The sequence below is a fragment of the Oncorhynchus masou genome, chromosome 5 (genome assembly GCF_036934945.1).
Source record: "Oncorhynchus masou masou isolate Uvic2021 chromosome 5, UVic_Omas_1.1, whole genome shotgun sequence".
Classification (NCBI taxonomy): domain Eukaryota; kingdom Metazoa; phylum Chordata; class Actinopteri; order Salmoniformes; family Salmonidae; genus Oncorhynchus; species Oncorhynchus masou.
Window position 1 is genome coordinate 30,092,774 of NC_088216.1, and position 13,869 is coordinate 30,106,642.

At 40.9% G+C, this 13,869-nt stretch overlaps 1 protein-coding gene across 1 annotated transcript; it reads left to right on the top strand.

The window, feature by feature from the left end:
• Nucleotides 1-10,073: 10,073 nt before the first annotated feature.
• Nucleotides 10,074-13,575, top strand: lgalsla (lectin, galactoside-binding-like a). The gene is made up of 4 exons (XM_064957873.1): nt 10,074-10,085; nt 10,650-10,738; nt 12,773-12,959; nt 13,272-13,575. The coding sequence occupies exons 1-4, from the start codon at nt 10,074-10,076 to the stop codon at nt 13,413-13,415; spliced, it is 432 nt and encodes a 143-aa protein (XP_064813945.1). The 3' UTR covers nt 13,416-13,575.
• Nucleotides 13,576-13,869: the final 294 nt, after the last annotated feature.

Consider the following 13,869-nt stretch of genomic DNA (forward strand, 5'->3'; position numbering starts at 1 on the left):
GGGTAAAAATTTGGTTTAGTGTTAGGGGTTATGTTTAGGGTAAGGAGCTAGGGTTAGGGTAAAGGTTTAGGGTTAGGGTAAAGGGTAAAGGAAAAGTCAAATTTGGAATGGAACTCAATTGTTGGTTGGTCCCCAAAAAGTCTTCACAATTATAGTAATACTCTGCTGTGTGTGTGTGTGTGTGTGTGTGCTTGTGCACATGTGTGTGTGTGTGCGTGTGTGTGTGTGTGTGCATATGTGTACATTTGAGAGAGGAAGAGAGAGAAACCAGGATAAATATGTTATCCTTGTGCTTGAGTACATAGATAATAGCTGTACATGTATATAATAACAGCATATGTAAAATGAGGTGAAATAAGTTAATTCACCACTGCAGTCCACTCTCAAATGAAACAGTTGAGTGAATAGGGGTGGGATATGAAAAGCTGAGACAATACATAAGCGCAAACGTCGGTTTCTGCATTGTCATTGCCAATGAATCAATGCCTGCCCTCTCAATAACCTTTCCATACGGGTGTATGTGTGGGTTGGAGCTTTAATATGTAGCTGATGATAGCTGAGTCATGGTTGGCTGTGGTGTGTGAATAAGTCTCTGTATCGTACTTGAACTGAATAAGACTTAGGTTTGATTATCTGTTCTGCATTTCCAATACCTTCTGTTTTCCCTCTAACACTAATTTTATTGTTGGGTAGGGAAGGTTACAATAATGTTCCCAATACTACATTTTACCAGACAAGAACAAGGCAGTCTGTAGGCATTTGCCTTAAGAAATGTGTCAAGCAGTGCAGTAAGTGGAATACACAGTATTCCTATTACCTAGCAATAACAGTAAAAGCATCACAATCTATGACAGCGATATCATCACTACATGTACAATGATAGTGTTTACAGAATTCTCAGAAAATGTATTCAATTTTATTTGACAAAGAACCAAAGGGCTATATATGCCATATAAGGTCAAATGTTGGGAATATCTCACTAATAACTCTTTTCATCCAGATGTTTTTTCACAGCTCTCTTAATCTTTTTTTTTTCTCTTCTACGTCCCTCCTCTTTCTCCTTATCTTTCCATCTCTCTCTCTACCAACCAGGTGCTAGTGTAATCGGATACGTTCTCTGAGCGTGGCAACGATGACACGGCTGGTTTCCAGGTCACTGTGGGACCAGAGGCCATAGAGAATGCGATGTGAGGAGAAAAAGGGTGGGCGTGGGTAGCAGTTATAGTGGTAGTGTATCAAATAAGATCATTACAAGAGTGAATAGTGGAGAGGGCAAGTGAGATTAAAGATTTGTCTGTCTATCTGTCCTGTGTCCATATATCTGTGCAATACCTGATTGGTGTGCTTTTCCAATAGAAACCAACCCTCAATTGTTATAACCCGAAAAGTTTTGGCACACGTCATGGTCACATTTCTTGGACTGAACAGGATCTGAGGTGCAATGAAATGCACATACAGTAAGTACATGATTCATGGGCGCCATGTGTGAACCCAGACGGCAGACCCACACTGAGTAAGTTGTGCCATCTAGTGTTAATTTTGTAAATACATGGACATACATTGGGTATATACATCGAGTGTACAAAATATTAGGAACACCTGCTCTTTCCATGACAGACTGACCAGGGGAATTCAGATTAAGGATATGATCACTTTTTAAATTCACTTTAATCAGTGTAGATGAAGGTGAGGAGGCAGGTTAAATAAGGGTTTTTAAGCCTTGAGACAATTGAGACATGGATTGCGTATGTGTGCCATTCAAAGGGTGAACAGGCAACACTAAATATTTTTAAGTGCCTTTGAACAGCGTATGGTAGTAGGTGCCAGGTGCCTCTTGAAGCTAGGGGACACTATTTTTATGTTTGGAAAAATAATGCTCCCAAAGTAAACAGCCTATTTCTCAGGACCAGATGCTAGAATATGCATATAATTGACAGCTTGGGATAGAAAACACTCTAAAGTTTCCCAAACTGTCAAGATATTGTCTGTGAGTATAACAGAACTGATATTGCAGGCGAAACCCTGAGAAAAATCAAGCCAGGAAGTGGCCTCTATTTTGAAAACTCCATGTTCCATAGCCTCCCATTGCTCCATTTAAAGGGGTATCAACCATATTCCTTTTCCTATGGCTTCCTCAAGGTGTCAACAGTCTTCAGACAAAGTTTCAGGCTTTTATTTTGAAGAATGAGCGTGAACGACCACATTGCGTAAGTGGATAGGTGGGGGCTCTCAGAGTGAGTTGTGCGCGAAAGAGAAAGGAGGCCATTGTTACTCCCGGTCCTAATGAAAAGCTAACTGTCCCAGTTGATATATTATCGAATAGATATTTGAAAAAACCCTGAGGATTGATTATAAAAAACATTTGACATGTTTATGTGGACATTATGGATATAATTTGGAAATTTTGTCTGCGTTGTCGTGACCGCTCTTTCCGGTGGATTCCTGGGCATAACGCACCAAACTAACAGAGGTATTTGGATATAAAAAATATCTTTATGGAACAAAAGGAACATTTGTTGTCTAACTGGGAGTCTCGTGAGTGAAAACATCCGAAGATCATCAAAGGTAAATGATTCATTTGATTGCTTTTCTGATTTTCGTGACCAAGTTGCCTGATGCTAAGTGTACTTATTGATTTGTTGAGCGATCGATAAACTTACACAAACGCTTGTATTGCTTTCGCTGTAAAGCATAATTTCAAAATCTGAGATGACAGGTGGATTAACAAAAGGCTAAACTGTATTTTGCAATATTGCACTTGTGATTTCATGAATATGAATATTTTCTAGTAATATTATTTGACTGTGGCGCTATGCTATTCAGCGTTGCTGATGACAATTATTCCGGATCCGGTATGGGTGGTTCAGAGAGGTTAAAGAAGGGTTTTTAAGCCTTGAGACAATTGAGACATGGATTGTGTATGTGTGCCATTCAAAGGGTGAACAGGCAAGACTAAATATGTAAGTGCCTTTGAACAGGGTATGGTAGTAGGTGCCAGGTGCACCGGTTTTGGTATTTTGATATTTTATTACGATCCACATTAGCTGTTGCAAAAGCAGCAGCTACTCTTACTGGGTTCCACAAAAAACATGAAACATAATACAGAATGATATAATACAGAAAATCATTAGACAAGAACAGCTCAAGGACATAACTACATACATTTTTAAGAAGGCACATTTAGCCTACATATCAATGAATACACACAAACTATCTAGGTCAAATAAGGGAGAGGAGTTGTGCCACGATGTGTTGCTTTATATGTTTTTTGAAACCAGGTTTGCTGTTTATTTTAGCAATATGAGATGGAAGGAAGTTCCATGCAATAAGGGCTCTATATAATACTGTACGTTTTCTTGAATTTGTTCTGGATTTGGGGACTATAAAAGGACCCCTGGGGGCATGTCTGGTGGGATAAGTGTGTGTGTCAAAGCTGTGTGTAAGTTGACTATGCAAACAATTTGGGATTTTCAACACATTAATGTTTCTTATAAAAAAGAAGAAGTGATGAAGTCTCTCCACAACTCTTAGCCAAGAGAGACTGCCATGCATAGTATTAATATTAGCCCTCATATTACAATTAAGAGCAAAATGTACCACTCTGTTCTGGGCCAGCTGCAGCTTAACTAGGTCTTTTCTTGCAGCACTGAACCACATGACTGGACAATAATCAAGATTAGACAAAACTAGAACCTGCAGGACTTGCTTTTTGGAGTGTGGTGTCAAAAAAGCAGAGCATCTCTTTATTACGGCTAGACCTCTCCACATCTTTGCAACCATTGAATCTATATGTTTTGACCATGACAGTTTACAATCTAAGGTAACGTCGAGTAATTTAGTCTCCTCAACTTGCTCAACAGCCACACCATTCATTACCAGATTCAGCTGAGGTCTAGCACTTAAGGAATTATTTGTACCAAATACAATGCTCTTAGTTTTAGAGATGTTCAGGGCTAGTTTATTACTGGCCACCCATTCCAAAACAGACTGCAACTCTTTGTTAATGGCTTCAGTGACTTCATTAGCTGTGGTTTCTGATGCGTATATGGTTGAATCATCAGCATACATAGACACACATGCTTTGTTTATGCCAGTGGCAGGTCATTGGTAAAAATAGAAAAGAGTAAAGGGCCTAGAGAGCTGCCCTGTGGTACACCACACTTTACATGTTTGACATTAGAGACACTTTCATTAAAGGAAACCCTTTGAGTTATATTAGATAGATAGCTCTGAATTCATGATATGGCAGAGGTTGAAAAGCCATAGCACTTAAGTTTTTTCAACAACAGGTTATGGTCAATAATATCAAAGGCTGCACTGAAATCTAACAGTACAGCTCCCACAATCTTCTTATCAACTTATCAACTTGCAATTATCAACGTCCTTCTTATTGCAGAGAGCAATAGGCTATTGTACTGTACTTTTTAAGGTTTATGTCATTGAGGAAACTTTTAAGAAGTGAAATGTCCATTGCAGAACCCTAGAAGGCTATTTTATTGAGCATGTTAATTTAGGCAGTGGTGGAAAAAGTACCCAATTGTCATTCTTGAGTAAAAGTAAAGATACCTTCATAGAAAATGACTATGTAAAATATTACTTGTGTAGAAGTCTAAAAGTACTTGGTTTTAAATTTATGGTATACTGAACAAAAATATAAACGCAACATGTTGGTAACACGTTTCATTTAAAAAAAGTGTTTTTAAATATAACCTTTATTTAACATGGCAAGTCAGTTGACAATATTTACAATGACAGCCTACACAGGCAAAAACCCGGACGAAGCTGGACCATTTGTGCGCCGCCCTATGGGACTCCCAATCATGGCCGGTTGTGATACAGTCTGGAATCAAACCAGAGTGTCTGTAGTGACGCCTCAAGCATTGAGATGCAGTTCCTTAGACCACTGCGACACTCTGGAGCTGAAATAAAAGATCCCAGAAATGTCCATACGCACAAAAGCTCATTTTTCTCAAATTCTGTGCACAACTTGGTTTACCACCCTGTTAGTGAGCATTTCTCCTTTGCCAAGATAATCCTGACAGGTGTGGCATATCAAGAAGCTGATTAAACAGCATGATCATTATACAGGTGCACCTTGTGCTGGGAACGATAACAGGCCCCTCTAAAATGTGCAGTTCTGTCACATAATACAATGCCACAGATGTTTCAAGTTTTGAGGGAGTGTGCAATTGGCATGCTGACCGCAGGAATGTCCACTAGAGCTGATGCCAGGGAATGTAATGTTAATTTCTCTACCATAAGCCGCCTCCAATGTCGTTTTAGAGAATTTGGCAATACGTCTAACCGGCCTCACGATTGCAACCATGCGTTACCATGCAAGCCCAGAACATCCACACCTGGCTTCTTCACCTGCAGGATTGTCTGAGGGGGGAACGAGTGCTAAGGAGTATTTCTGTCTGTAATAAAGCCCTTTTGTGGGGAAAACTCATTCTGAATGGCTGGGCCTGACTCCCCAGTGGGTGGGCCTGGCTGCCAAGTGGGTGGGTCTATGCTCTCTCAGGCCAACCCATGGCTGCGCCCCTGCCCAGTCATGTGAAATCCATTTATTTATTTAAATTGACTAATTTCCTTATATGAACTGTAACTCAGTAAAATTGTTGAAATTGTTACATGTTGTCACAATCGTTGTTGTAAGAATCGGACCAAAATGCAGCGTGCTTTGGGTTCATCATCTTTATTAGGTGAGCAGGCAAAAAACAATAAAGAACAAAATGAACATGAAGCTATGCAGTGCTCAAGGCAACTATACACAAACAAGATCCCACAAAAACCCAGTGGGAAAGGCTGCCTAAATATGATCCCCAATCAGAGACAATGATAGACAGCTGCCTCTGATGTGGAACCATACCAGGCCAACAAAGAAATAACAAAACTAGTGTACCCACCCTAGTCACACACCGACCTAACCCAATTTGAGAATAAAAGGATCGCTAAGGTCAGGGCGTGACACATGTTGTGTTTATATTTTTGTTCAGTATACTTAAGTAATGTAATTTCAAAAATATACTTAAGTATCAAAAGTAAAAGTATAAATAATTTCAAATTCCTTATATTAAGCAAACCAACTGGCCCCATTCTTGTTATTTTTATGGATAGCCAGGGGCACACTCCAACACTCAGACATTATTTACAAACAAAGCATGTGTGTTTAGTGAGTCTGCCAGATCAGAGGCAGTAAGGCATGACCAGGGATGTTGTCTTGATAAATGTGTGAATTTGATAATTTTCCTGTCCTGCTAAGCATTCAGAATGTAACAAGTACTTTTGGGTGTCAGGGAGTAATGTATGGAGTAAAAAGTATATTATTTTCTTTAGGAATGTATCACGACTCAGGATATGACCCAGATGCAAACACGGGAGGCGGATAGTACAGTTCTCAGATTGTTTATTAGAAACACCGGGGAGGCAGAGGGCAGGTCGAGAGCAGGCAGAGGTTTGTGATCAGGTCCGAGTCAGGCAGGTACAGGAAAGCAGCCAGGCTCGGGGTCAAGGCAGGCAGAATGGCCAGAGCCGGGAAAAACTAGGAAACAAAACTAGAGAAACAGGAAGGCGGGAATGAACGCTGGTAAGACCTGACTAGACAAGACGAACTGGCAACAGACAAACAGAGAACACAGGTATAAATACACAGGGGATAATGGGAAGATGGGCGATACCTAGAGGGGTGTGGAACCAAGCCCAGAGAGGTGAAACAGATCAGTGTGTGACAGAATGTAATGAAGTAAAAGTTGTCAAAATTATCACTAGTAAAGTAAAGTACAGGTACCCACAAAAACGACTTAAGTAGTACTTTAAAGTATTTTTACTTAAGTACTTTACACCAATGAATTTAGGACCGTATAATTATACTTTATTTCAAAAACATATGACATCGCTGGAGTTCCGAAGATGTCATAAAGCAGTTTCCCAGGAAACATAATTCAAATTTTCTGAATTCAAGAAACTCATATCAAAATTTGATCATGAAGCGGAAAGGTACGAGCACAGGTTGGTGGTTTTTATTTCAAAAATATATTTAGTATCTCCATAGACATTTTGGATTCTACGCACACCAAAGGAAAGCCTGACCATGTCAAAGATTTTGAGAATTTCAGCTATTTCTGTCAGACTAAAGAAGCCAAATCAGACTACAGGTCTTTTGGCGATGGACCAATGCACAACCTCCTTGGACTGGCCAACCTGAGGGTGTGACTGCATATGGATAGCTTCAGAGATGACCTGACCAACCTTTAAGTCTTTACTGAAGACTCATCTCTTCAGTGGGTCATATGATTGAGTGTAGTCTGGCCCAGGAGTGTGAAGGTGAACGGAAAGGATCTGGAGCAACGAACCGCCCTTGCTGTCTCTGCCTGGCCGGTTCCCCTCTCTCCACTGGGATTCTCTGCCTCTAACCCTATTACAGGGGCTGAGTCACTGGCTTACTGGTGCTCTTTCATGCCGTCCCTAGGAGGGGTGCATCCCTTGAGTGGGTTGAGTTACTGACATGATCCCCCCCCCCTTGGGTTGTGCCGTGGCGGAGATCTTTGTGGGCAATACTCGGCCTTATCTCCGGATGGTAAGATGGTGGGTGAAGATATCCCTCTAGTGGTGTGGGGGCTGTGCTTTGGCAAAGTGGGTGGGGTTATATCCTTCCTGTTTGGCCCTGTCCGGGGGTATCATCGGATGGGGCCACAGTGTCTCCTGACCCCTCCTGTCTCAGCCTCCAGTATTTATGCTGCAGTAGTTTATGTGTCGGGAGGCTAGGTTCAGTTTGTTATATCTGGAGTACTTCTCCTGTCTTATCCGGTGTCCTGTGTGAATTTAAGTATGCTCTCTCTAATTCTCTCTTTCTCTCTTTCTCTCGGAGGACCTGACCCAAGGACCATGCCTCAGGACTACCTGGCATGATGACTCCTTGCTGTCCCCAGTCCACCTGGCCATGCTGCTGCTCCAGTTTCAACTGTTCTGCCTGCGGCTATGGAATCCTGACCTGTTCACCGGATGTGCTACCTGTCCCAGACCTGCTGTTTTCAGAGAGATACTCTTAATGATCGGCTATGAAAAGACAACTGACATTTACACCGGAGGTGCTGACTTGCTGCACCCTCGACAACTACTGTGATTAGTATTATTTGACCATGCTGGTCATTTATGAACGTTTGAACATCTTGGCCATATTCTGTTATCATCTCCACCCAGCACAGCCAGAAGAGGATTGGCCACCCCTCATAGCCTGGTTCCTCTCTAGGTTTCTTCATAGGTTTTGGCCTTTCCAGGGAGTTTTTCCTAGCCACCGTGCTTCTACACCTACATTGCATGCTGTTTGGGGTTTTAGGCTGGGTTTCAGTATAGCACTTTGAGATATCAGCTGATGTACAAAGGGCTATATAAATACATTTGATTTGATTTGATTTGACCATTGATCCTGTTGACTCTTGGAAGTCTCAACCCTACTACCCTCAGAAACCATGGATGTCCTTCGATGAGATACAGGTATGATGCTGACCATGTGTCTCCAAATAACCATGTAAATTGATAACCTGGTTTCTACATTTTGGTGAAACTCACAATAAACCTGTTAAGGGATTTTTATGAATAATGACTAAATTATGTATACATTTAAATCAGAACTATGACTAAACAGAATACCACTATGTTACTGTAAGGATGTATGAATCTTATTATAATCATAATACTGAATGTAATATGTGTAGTTTTCGTCCAGAATTAGAAGGACTGTCTGTTCCTTGTTAGAAATGAATGGAATGCTGTGTTCCTTACAGGACATCCTGTCTCTTCACAGGGAGAGGAGAGACCTTGGGCTAGTAGTAGATTATTTAACAGGTGGTGGACAATGTGGAAAGGCTTGTGAACTATACTGAAATTGTATCGGAGTGGAGGAAGGACAGAAGAAAACCTATGACATCATTTTTAGTATTTAACCTGATGTAAATTGTACGATGATCAGTACTCCCGAGAATAAACACTATTGATTGATTTTGAGACTTGTCTCTGTCCATTTTATGCAAATAAGTATCTTACAAATTCTTAGAAATGGGCAGAGTGTTTTAATTTAATTGGTTGATAAACATATAGGAATCAAATTCCTTTAACAAAACCAAAGGATGCATGTCTAACTATGTCACACAGGCGTACTTCCCGTGGCAGATCATGCCTCCTTCAGAGAAGATCCTCCAGCATTTGAAGCAACATGGAGAAGGCAGTTCACTCAGCCCTGTGCTGCAGAGTCCCACCCCAGAGGAGAGGTGCTTCGTCCGAGAGAGCCGGTTATGGAAATATGTTTTTGCCCTCCATCTCGCCCATGAGCCAGAACACTGTCTCTCCCCGTGGGGGACTATGAGATGGAAGAGGAGTAGATCAGGTGCCAGAAGAGCCAGGATAGGAACCAGGGTGTGGCCTAACTTCCAGTTGCTATCCAGGGACAGCTGGCACAGAAGCCTCTCTCGGTTTTATCGACTGTTAGAAAATACATATTTTTTTCTTTATTATATTTCATTGTGGTCCTAGACGGATTTCTAAGTCCATTTTTACAATACGTTGTTTTTTATCCATTTCTGTCCACTGCATAAAAAGTGTTATTCATACTTTTGTTTAAACCAAAAAAAATATATATATATAACAAGGCATAATAAATGTAAGGTAGACATAACTGAACGCATTTTGAAATAAATATTTTGTAGCCTACATCATAAATTGTTTGTTGTTTACTTTGTAACTTTAAAAGGGCACTGCCTCATTCTATCCCACTATAATTGAAAGAGAGCTGGAGGACAGAAAAGAGAAAACAAAGCTATCTGATTATAGAAAACAAGGATTAAACGGATTAGGTTGTGATTTCGTCAGCAGCTTTCAGGTCAGAAACTAAGCAAGACGCAAGATAGGACGTCGCCGTTCGCAATAACCGCATGCATACATTTTTGAGCAAATCCCAACTTCACCGTCGCTGCTCTAGTCTACCTGTCAGGTCACTTCTGCTGTGCATATTACGTTGGTGCGACAGACAGAGCACCTTTCAGCTCAGCTGATATTTTTTTTTTCTCAATTTGGTCAAGATGGCGGAACTGGTAAGTGAATATGATAAATATGTTTGAATTTATTCACAAGTCTGTGTAACATAGCCCAGGCCTAATAGATACAGACCTTTGGGAAATTTGAATAGATTAATTTCAATATAATAGAATATCAAAATTCCTCAACAAGGTAGGCTACGTTGACTGGATTTAAAGCCGCTCAAGTGCTACTAATTGGCTACTTTATACCTAATTCTCAATGGAATGAAGACTCGAGTTTACCTCCATCTGTTGTAATTTTTCAGCACGTGCTGATCATACGAGCCACACACACACTGATGTCGACATCATGCAGCAGCATCAATTTTAAGGCGCCTTTATTAATTTCAACAAGGCAATAGGTGTTTTCATACCAATCTAGGCTATGAAACAAATCTGAAATAAATGCAGTCCAATCTCCCTTGACCAAGAGGTTGTGCAAAGACTGGTAAGCATTATGTTATTTCAATGAACATACCAATATGAACCCTATTCTGAAGAAAGTGTTTTGAGTACATGAGGGTAAGTTTAACATGACTTCTGGATGTGTGAGGAAAATGTATGGTACTTTGTTCTCAGTCAGTTCCGTTCAGTGGTCATATCACAGGTGGGATGAGGCCTGGAAAGAAGATCATTGTGATGGGGATAGTGAATCCTGAGCCTGACAGGTACATTGGACACACCCACATCATGCCTGCATACCAAATGGCAACTTTTTCCCTATACAGTGCACTACTTTTGACCAGAGCCCTGATCAAAAGTTGTGCACTATAAAGGGGAAAGGTTTCCATTTGGGACGTCGAGCACGACTATCCTTTATCAAATACCAGTTAGCTCAGCTACAAATAATATGTAGTGTGAGAGTATCTTGATGTGGCTTCTATACAGTACCTTAGAAAAAACCTGCTCTAAGTTGTATTGGAATTCTATTGCCATGTGGATTGGGAAAATGCCACCGAAGTTGGGAGGATGAAGTCTAAATGTCAGGATTGTAATCCACTTTGTACAAGGTCAGTAAGTATTGTATATGTAAACAATGAAACACAAAACAGAACAACTGATTGCCCACCTCAACAACAGCCCCTTCACATTACACTCCATGCAGTTTGGCTTCAGAGCGAAACACTCCACAGAAACGGCCAACTGCTTTCTTCTGGAAAATGTGAAGTCCAAGATGGACAAAGGGGGTGCTGTTGAGGCTGTGTTTCTGGACCTAAGGAAGGCTTTTGATACTGTTAACCATGAGATTCTCATCACAAAATTGTCAAAGTTCAACTTTTCCCCTGATGCCTTGAGATGGATGAAATCATACCTTGAAGGCAGAACTCAGTGTGTCAGAGTGAGCAATGAGCTGTCGCCCTATCGTAGCTATGATGTCGGTGTGCCCCAAGGGTCAATACTGGGGCCCCTCCTGTTCAGCCTGTACATTAATGATCTGCCTTCTGTCTGTACTGGGTCTGAAGTTCAAATGTATGCAGATGATACAGTGATATATGTGCATGCAAAGAGCAAACAACAAGCTGCACAAGAACTCACTACTGTAATGGTCCAGGTTACAAAGTGGCTCAGTGACTCGTGTTTGCATCTCAATGTGAAAAAAACTGTTTGCATGTTCTTCACAAAGAGGGCAACAGATGCTACTGAGCCAGATGTCTATGTGTCAGGGGAGAAGCTCCAGGTGGTATCCGATTTTAAGTACCTTGGCATCATACTTGATTCCAACCTCTCTTTTAAAAAGCATGTGAAAAAGGTAATTCAAATAACTAAATTCAACCTAGCTAATTTCCGACTTATACGAAATTGTTTGACTACAGAGGTAGCAAAACTGTACTTCAACTCTATGATACTCCCCACTTAACATACTGCTTGACTAGTTGGGCCCAAGCTTGCTGTACAACATTAAAACCTATTCAGTCTGTCTACAAACAGGCTCTCAAAGTGCTTGATAGGAAGCCCAATAGCCATCATCATTGTCACATCCTTAGAAAGCATGAGCTCTTGAGTTGGGAAAATCTTGTGCAATACACTGACGCATGTCTTGTATTCAAGATCCTTAATGGCCTGGCTCCCCCTCCACTCAATATATTTGTTAAACAGAAAACCCAGACATATGGCAGCAGATCCACAAGGTCTGCCATGAGAGGTGACTGTATAGTTCCCCTAAGGAAAAGCACCTTTAGTAAATCTGCATTCTCTGTGAGAGCTTCCCATGTCTGGAATACACTGCCATCAGACACACATAACTGCACCACATATCACACTTTCACAAAATGCTTGAAGACATGGCTAAAGGTCAATCAGATTTGTGAACATGGTCCCTAGCTGTGTGTTGCCGCTTTCCATGTTGTCTGTTGTCTGTAGCTTGTGAGGTGTGGAAACACTTTGTTGCTTTTATGAATTTTGTCTTGCTGCTTTTTGCTCTATGTTGCTCTGTCTGTATGCTATGTCTTGCTTGTCCTACGTTGCTATGTCTTGCTTGTTCTATGTTGCTATTGTTTATATTGTAATTGTTTTTAATAACCTGCCCAGGGACTGCGGTTGAAAATTAGCCGGCTGGCTAAAACCGGCACTTTTACTGAAACGTTGATTAATGTGCACTGTCCCTGTAAAAATAAAAATAACTCAACTCAACTCAAATGCATAACAGACTTAGACTACCTTTTCTAACACTCTTACCTTTTTTGGTCTTTGTGGCTACCCAGCTTTGACATCAGTCTGGCCTGTGGGTGTGGCACAGTGGATGAGGCTCCTCCCACTAACGTGGTATTGGAGCTCTGTGCCAAGTTCGAGGACCTCAAGTTCCTACGTAAGGCCTGTGTTTCGGGCACCTGGGGTGACGCTGAGAAGCTCATCCCCTACTACCCCTTCATCGAGGACCAACCTTTCCGGGTATGGGGAGGATCTTCATTTCTTCTCAGTGGCTCATCTTTCTATTCCACCCTTTGATAGTGTCATTGAATCCTGCAATTTATAGCGTAGGGTTATGATTATAATATAGGTTATAGTGTGGTTATAGCATAGGGTTAGGTTTACATTTGAATAAACAGAAACATTTAATATTGTTTCATACGATTAAGCACATTTTGAGAACACTGAAATAAAGTGTCAGGTGTCATTCAGGTTCAAGAAGGTAACACATGATGTAAGACTCACAATACAACAATATGGCTGAACTTCCTCCCCTCGTTGTTTCTTCCCCAGATCGAGATCCATTGTGAACTACTGCGTTTCCGTGTATTTGTGGATGGACACCAGATCTTTGATTTTTACCACCGGGTGCAATCCTTACTGGACATTGACACATTAAGGATTAATGGTAGTTTAACCATTACCAAACTCGGATAGAGGGATGAAGGACTGTGTCGGATGCACCTTACAGAAGTGGTGATGGAACCTTGCCTCCCACAATCCTCACCCTTAGCAACAATGTGGACATCGACTTGAAAGCAATGTCTTAGCCTCTTTGAGCCTCAGCTGACAAAATCGATTGCAAAGCAATGTTCTAGCCTACCTATTTCTGTTAGTCGTGATTTATTTTTTTGTTTCATGGTATTGAGTGCTGTTGGTTTGAGATGGTCATGAAATAAAAAAGCTTCCAGGGTAAAAAGAAAACTTTAAAAGATCAGAGATCTTGAGCAATACATTGTTTGGTGTTAATGAAAGCTCTCAGGAGGAATTACATACGCACACATACTGCTCTGAACATGAGGATGAAAATGACATTTAAATAAAGGACATAGTGTGTCCTTTATTTTTTAACATTTTGATTATATTGATTAACTAATATTGATTAACTTAT